The following is a 6,660-nucleotide window of genomic DNA, read 5'->3' on the forward strand; positions in this document are numbered from 1 at the left end:
GCCCATAATGTGATTGGTTGCAAGTAGATTTACAGGATTAAAAGAAATGTAGATGGTTCAATTGCCAGATAGAAAGCTAGATTGGTTTCTAAAGGGTACAACCAAGTTGAAGGAATAAACTATCTAGATACTTTCAGTCCAGTTGTGAAACCAACCACAATGAGAGTAATTTTGTCTATCTCTCTATACAAAGGTTGGAAAATAAGGCAACTTGATGTCAAAAATGCATTTATGCATGGTTATTTGTCGGAGGATGTTTTCATGGTTCAACCTCCTGGCTATACAGACAAGGTACTTCCTAATCATGTGATCAAACTGCAGAAAGCTCTTTATGGTCTCAAACAAGCTCCCAGAGCTTGGTTTTACAAATTAAGTAAATTTCTGATTCATTCTGGCTTTCAGTCTTCAAAAACTGATACATCATTGTTCTACAGAGTCAATTCCACTGACACAGTTAATATACTCATCTATGTTGATGACATCTTAATTACTGGCAGCTCTTCTACGGCAGTTGACACTCTAATTCTTGCAATGGGTTCTGAGTTTGCTATCAAGGACTTAGGAGAGCTTCATTTTTTTTTGGACATTCAAGCCAAATATACTTCTGAAGGTATCCTCCTATCTCAAGAATAGTACACTTCCAACTTGTTATCTAAAACAAAAATGAGTAGTCTAAACCTTATGCAACTCCATTTTCTAGCAATTCACACAGTACTACTTCACCAGCTTTTGAAGATGTTGTGTTGTACAGAAGTATTGTTGGAGCTCTGCAGTATGCAACCATTACAAGGCCTGACATTGTATTTGATGTCAACAAAGCATGTCAATTTATGCAAGATCCTACTGTGGACATTTGGTCACTCTGTTAAAAGGATTCTCATACATCTTCAAGGAACCATTTCCTTTGGTTTGCAGTTCAGAAGATCCTCTTCTTTGCAATTGCAGGCATACTTTGATGCAGACCGGGCTGGTGATGTCAATGACAGAAGGTCTACTAGTGGACTGGCAATATTTCTGGGTCCTAGTTTGATCTCCTGGTGTTCTAGGAAACAAAAATCTGTATCCAGGTCAAGCACCGAGGCAGAATACAAGGCATTGGCTGATGCTACTTCTGAATTGATCTGGATTCGATCCTTATTATCTGAACTACAATTTCCTAGCTCAAGAAATCCAATTCTGTGGTGAGACAATATGTGAGTCACTTGTTTAACTGCCAATCCAATATTTCACGACAGAATGAATCATATAGAAATAGCCTTTCACTTTGTGCGTGAGCTAGTTGCTGCCAAGGCCTTGGAGGTCCGTTTTCTGTCTACCAGAGAGCAAATTGCATATATTTTTACCAAGGGACTATCAATTGTCCGGTTCTGCTTCTTGCGGTCCAAGCTCATTATCTCTACACCTGCATAGACTCTGGATTTGGGGTGGGGGGGTGGGGGGTCAACAAAATTCAAATGGTTATAAACACATAGAGTGTGTGTTCGGGTCTGTAATGAAAATCAACAATTCAAATAAATGAAAAGAATTTGAGAGAGTGTCCAACGACCAAATCTCTTTCAACATAGTGAATGCTATAAATGCAAGAATTGGTTCGTTAAATGGACTATCAATGACATAATAAGTGGTTGCAAAAAAGCTTCTGTTAAGTTCTGATTCCTGATCTAGTACTTATATTTCTAGGGAGCTAATGGACTTGCTGATATCCGAGCAAAAGATAATGAGAGCCGATCTTCACCTGTTTTCTGGGATTAGAACTTCCCAATTTGATTGGCAAATATCACAAGTTTGGTCAATGCTAGACTACTTTAACAGACTCTTTTGAACTACAGCTTTGCATAGTACCCATCTGCTTTGTAGAAGTTCGTGACAACACCAATGTCTTTGAACTTGATGCATATGGAGAGAGCAGTTGTCAGCTTTATCAGATCGTCTACAGTGTGCGCTGCACTAAGAGTTACTCTTAACCTGATGCAAATAAGTAGAAACAAATTACAAATTTATAACTTTTCCTTCACAAACTTGACAGCAGGACAAACAAAGAAGAATCAGAAAATTCAACAGCAATGGGTCGCTCAAGGCATCTTGAAGGTGGTCATTCCAACAAAAAAAAAATGCAACCAAGAAGTTACTCTACCACATACTGCTCAACAAGTCGCGTGCATGAATTCCCTCTTAATATTTATCCACATTTCTTTTAGGTTCAATATTAGTTTATTACTTATCGATGCTTCAATTACAAAAATTTGAAAAATACCAAAAAAACTGCTGATATAAGGGAACAAACTATATATGTATACCTGCAGGAGTTAGCAGGCACTGTTGGAGGCCTTATGGCTGTCACATGGAAACCAGATTCCAGAAGATGCTTACTCGCAATAAGAGCATTTTCTTCACTTCCAACAACGAGAGAAATGATTGGACTGGTAATGGGTATCTTGGTGAGAGCTTGAAAATCTTGAACCCTTCTCCAAATTGCTTTTCTCCGCCACTTCTCCTTTTTCCCCACAACAATAGCAGCTGCTAAGTTTATGCTTACTCTTGTTAGTCATCACAATTTATGCTTATTCTTGTTAGTCATCACAAATATGGCAAAACGAAGAGATGCAAAGGACTGCCAATCATTATTAAGAATGAAGAAAGACTTTAAACAAGATTCAAATTGGTCATTTACGCATGGATTGCAAGAGCTGTAGTAAATTGGAAAAAAATGCCCTGGAGAAAGCAATGTTCAAGGGACCAGGCTATACCGTGTGCAGCAGCAGCAATAGGCACTGGCAAAGCAGTTGAAAATATGAAAGAACGGCCTCTGGATTGTAAGAGCTGCTTCCACTTTTTGCTGTTGAATTGGCATTCAAAGAATAAGAAAAAATCTAATTATATATGTCCACACTAGATAATATACAATTCAATGCTCGTTCTATAACAATGTTTACTTCTTAACAGGCGTTAGATGTCAATCTTTATTTTTCAAACCTAACCTTGATCAAAGTATATGCACTGAGCTAGAGCAAAATATATAACTTCAGGAAAATATAACAAAGTCGTATTTGGATGACACCGTGAGGAGATCAATCCTCGTAATAAATCAGTCTTTGAACTACCTTAGATTCCTAGCTAGAGTTGTCGAAAGTGATGGAGAAAAATTACAGAAAAAAAGGAAGCATAAAACTGAAACCATTCCGTCCAATTACAATTCATTGATGAATGTGAGGGAGAAAAATATTTTTGGCTGTTTGTTTGATATTTAATCCAAATAAATTTGCAACCATTATTTTGGGAAATTATCTAATAATGCCATACCAGCATTACATTAATTCCTTCTGATATGCAGTTCCTTATACTTTTGCTATCGAATAGACTGGTCGTTCAAATACTCAGCAAATTATTTAAACACTAAGATCTTGAACAGTGGTATCTGTAGAAAAATATATATCAATAGGACTAACCTGCAAGCTACGAATCCACCTTGGCATCCGGCAGCCTTACTCAAGGTCCCTACGCATATATCCACATCACTTTCACAGTTGAACTCCTCTGCAACTCCCCCACCATTCTTTCCACAAACAAGTGTTCCATGAGCCTGAAACAAAACAGTGAATGTCAGAGGAATCTTCTCCATCAATGATAAGGAGAGAATCTTTACGCATCTTCACCATAAGCAGGTCCAGAATGGCCCCTAAAATGAGCAGACTAGAGGACAATTCTTCTGTGTCTTACAATGAGACCTATTGTCAGTACAGAGATTTTTACTAGGCCATCTGGTGAGCTTTAGTCCAAGAATTACAGAATCAAAAAAAAATTAGTGCCACAGCAGATATGGGACAGGGCCTGAACAGCTTAGTCACTACATCCCTTTTTCCGGAACTGAGGTCAATAATCCTCAATCTTATGATGGATGTATCCTATGTACATTTATATCAGAAAGCGGCCCATACTTACATCATCGATGACCAACAAAAAGCCATGCTTCTTTCGAAGCTCCGCAAGCTCTTTAATTGGTGCAAAATCTCCATCCATACTGAACAACCTGTGCAAAACATAAAATCTGATGCATAAAACTTTCGGCCCTTGGTGCTACAAAAATCCCCATGTAACATATGGACAAGGCCATATCACTGCAGTTGCCTTTAAATTCAAAAGGACAAAATCGGAAAAAGACTACAATTACAAGAAGATGGCAACCTAGATAGTACATTATTTACTTTACAGTTTTTAATAGCTTTGGTTACATGTAAATTTCTTTCGGATACTTAATTTATCACGGTTCTTCAGTTTACTTTCTTGTAAATCTCTTGATGTATTAGACATATATGTGTGTTGTGTGCATCTATAATATGACTGGGACTGCCAGAGGTTATACTAGAGGATTATGCAACTAGATAGAAGCTCATGTTGTGTTACTTGTGTATGCTCCATATAATGTAGGCATGCAAATTAAATTGGTAACTCTGACAGCTGAGTTTGCCGTCTCTTGTACACCAACTGTTTAGGTGCTATAAAAGGCTGTTAAAAGGACAGTCCAATTAGGCACCTGATTTTAGCCCTCCAGTAGAAAACTGAAGGGGAGGTAATAGCAGGTAGGTTTTGAACATTGGTGTCCATTCAGCATACATACACCAGCTTGGCTAGAAATTTAAAAAATGCAAGGATAGAACATTTGATCTGATAGAAGAATTCTAAATGGTATTGAAATTGAAATAAAAAAAATAGAATTTCTCCAATATATGCACGACTTACCCATCGCTGACAACGACTTTTTTCTGCAGTGTGCAACTTGATCTGAAACCATATGCCAATCCAGTGAATGCCGAAACAGAACATAAAGTATAAGGAAGTGTTAATTGTGTATGAAAAATAGACCTACAACAAAGTATTTAGGTGGACCATGTCACAGTGTTTATAAACATAGATCTGAACTTGTTGTCGGTCAGCAAGGCGAATACCGTCAATGATTGATGCATGGTTCAGAGCATCAGAGAAAATAGCAACCTTCTCATTCTTTAATGGTTTTTTGCCATCGGCTAGGAGTGAACCAACACTTCCTAGTGCTACCATCAAAGCCATATTAGCTGCAAAGCCAGTAGGACAGAGAAGACAATCCTGCAAAAGTTTAAAGACAAAAAATGAATGTCTAGAAAGAGAAAGCGAATACTTTGTAAAGAGGAGAGCTCAATCGAGAAAAGGCTAGCTTATAATATCATGATCCCCTTGCATAAAGAAATTCGAGCCCATAGGACCTGATATGAGCTTGAAAGCAAGTTTAATACTAGGAACATATGAAAGTGAAAAGGAACAAACAACTCGTTCAAGCTGTTAAAAAGTATGTTCATCTGATGTTTTACTTAAAACACCATTTATGTAATATATCCCAATAGCAATGTACCTAAAAGAATAAATCCTCTGACTTCACAAAATTCAATTAACTACATGTATTAACCTTCTATTGTACCATACATACAGCACCCTATGCACTCTAAGTCTGTAGTCAACACCGCGAAGATTCCACTTCATTGGCAACACTTATTGCATAAAATGTGAAAAACCTCTCCCTCGGGAAACTAACTATACAACAGTTAAAATTGTGATCCGCACACATTCACACGTCAATGTTTGAGAGATATAACCAATTTTAAAAAAAGCACATATTACTCGATGTATTTCATATTAAGGTTTCGATCCTTAGTTATCTTTTCATATTAAGGTTTCAATCCTTAGTTATCTTCACTTTACGGCTTAAAGATGATAAGTATCCTTACCTCTTTCTTCTTGAGATCCGCCAAACATGACTCGAGTAATCTATGGTGACTAGTATACCCACAAATCAAAGCTGAACCTCTTGGACCCATTCCATACTTCAATACTGCCTAAGCTGGAAAGATTCATAACTCATAAGCATAATAATCATAAAATCAAAAATCTGAAAACTCAAACCAAGCATATAACGTGCTACACTGTACCTCTGCTGCGGCTTTCCGAACAGCTGGATGAGAACTCAATCCTAAGTAATCATTTCCAGAGAATAACACTAATTTTCTCAACCTTTGCGGCTGAGCTCCTACTCCTCCTCCTATGATTGAATCTCCATTATCTCTGATAGGAATGATTTCATCACCGGAACTGGGAAGATTCTGAATCCAATTCTGGAATGTAGGTTCTGAAATTTGAATTTCTACTGAAGATCGATCCCAGCAATTTAAATTATGAAATGTTTGAAGAGATTCTTCGTTTGATTGTAATTCATGATTTTGATTAGTAATAATTGGTCTGAGAGAACGAAGAAGCTTTAGGGATTCGAGTTTGGATAATGCTTCTTCTACCCAGAAATCCCAAGAACTCATAGTTAGTGACGACGGACTGAGAGTTGTTTCAGATCCAATTTGTTTGGTTTAACCCACCTTTTAGGCTGCCGATGTGGACGCTTGCTGGTTGAACCCACTCCGTTGAGTAGTTGGTGGATGGCCCCACGGCTAAGAATCTCACCTCTCGTTAGGCCAAGCGTGCTTTTTTCTTGGCCGAAAATGATAAAAAAAAAAACACACCCTCACATACCAACCTTTTGGGTGATCACATGGTATTCAGATGGGACCCACCACTCCCTTAAGGGTTCATCACAGTTCTTAATTGGGCATATAATTATGGTGTTGTCCAAATTCTCGGTTC

At 37.8% G+C, this 6,660-nt stretch overlaps 1 protein-coding gene across 2 annotated transcripts; it reads right to left on the reverse strand.

Moving 5' to 3' along the window:
* Positions 1-1,493: 1,493 nt before the first annotated feature.
* LOC113284278 (8-amino-7-oxononanoate synthase-like) lies at positions 1,494-6,378 on the reverse strand. Of its 2 annotated transcripts, none has more exons than XM_026533699.1 (9): positions 5,958-6,378; positions 5,757-5,864; positions 4,865-5,100; positions 4,738-4,779; positions 3,940-4,027; positions 3,447-3,580; positions 2,748-2,836; positions 2,298-2,517; positions 1,494-1,965 (listed from the first exon to the last, which is right to left on the reverse strand). In XM_026533699.1, the coding sequence occupies exons 1-9, from the start codon at positions 6,336-6,338 to the stop codon at positions 1,824-1,826; spliced, it is 1,440 nt and encodes a 479-aa protein (XP_026389484.1). In that variant the 5' UTR covers positions 6,339-6,378; the 3' UTR covers positions 1,494-1,823. The 2 variants fall into 2 exon arrangements, with proteins under 2 accessions (XP_026389484.1, XP_026389485.1); XM_026533700.1 differs by having other exon boundaries at positions 5,757-5,869; positions 5,958-6,099.
* Between the last annotated feature and the right edge of the window lie 282 nt (positions 6,379-6,660).

Source organism: Papaver somniferum, chromosome 5 (assembly GCF_003573695.1).
Source record: "Papaver somniferum cultivar HN1 chromosome 5, ASM357369v1, whole genome shotgun sequence".
Lineage (NCBI taxonomy): Eukaryota > Viridiplantae > Streptophyta > Magnoliopsida > Ranunculales > Papaveraceae > Papaver > Papaver somniferum.

Excerpts from the sequence above, each read along its gene's own strand:
- LOC113284278 (XM_026533699.1), bottom strand. The coding sequence starts at position 6,338 with ATGAGTTCTTGGGATTTCTGGGTAGAAGAAGCATTATCCAAACTCGAA. Across the intron at positions 4,780-4,864 it reads GTCCACCTAAATACTTTGTT|ATCAAGTTGCACACTGCAGA; the intron begins GTAGGTCTATTT and ends ATATGGTTTCAG. Across the intron at positions 1,966-2,297 it reads GTGCCTGCTAACTCCTGCAG|GTTAAGAGTAACTCTTAGTG; the intron begins GTATACATATAT and ends TATTTGCATCAG.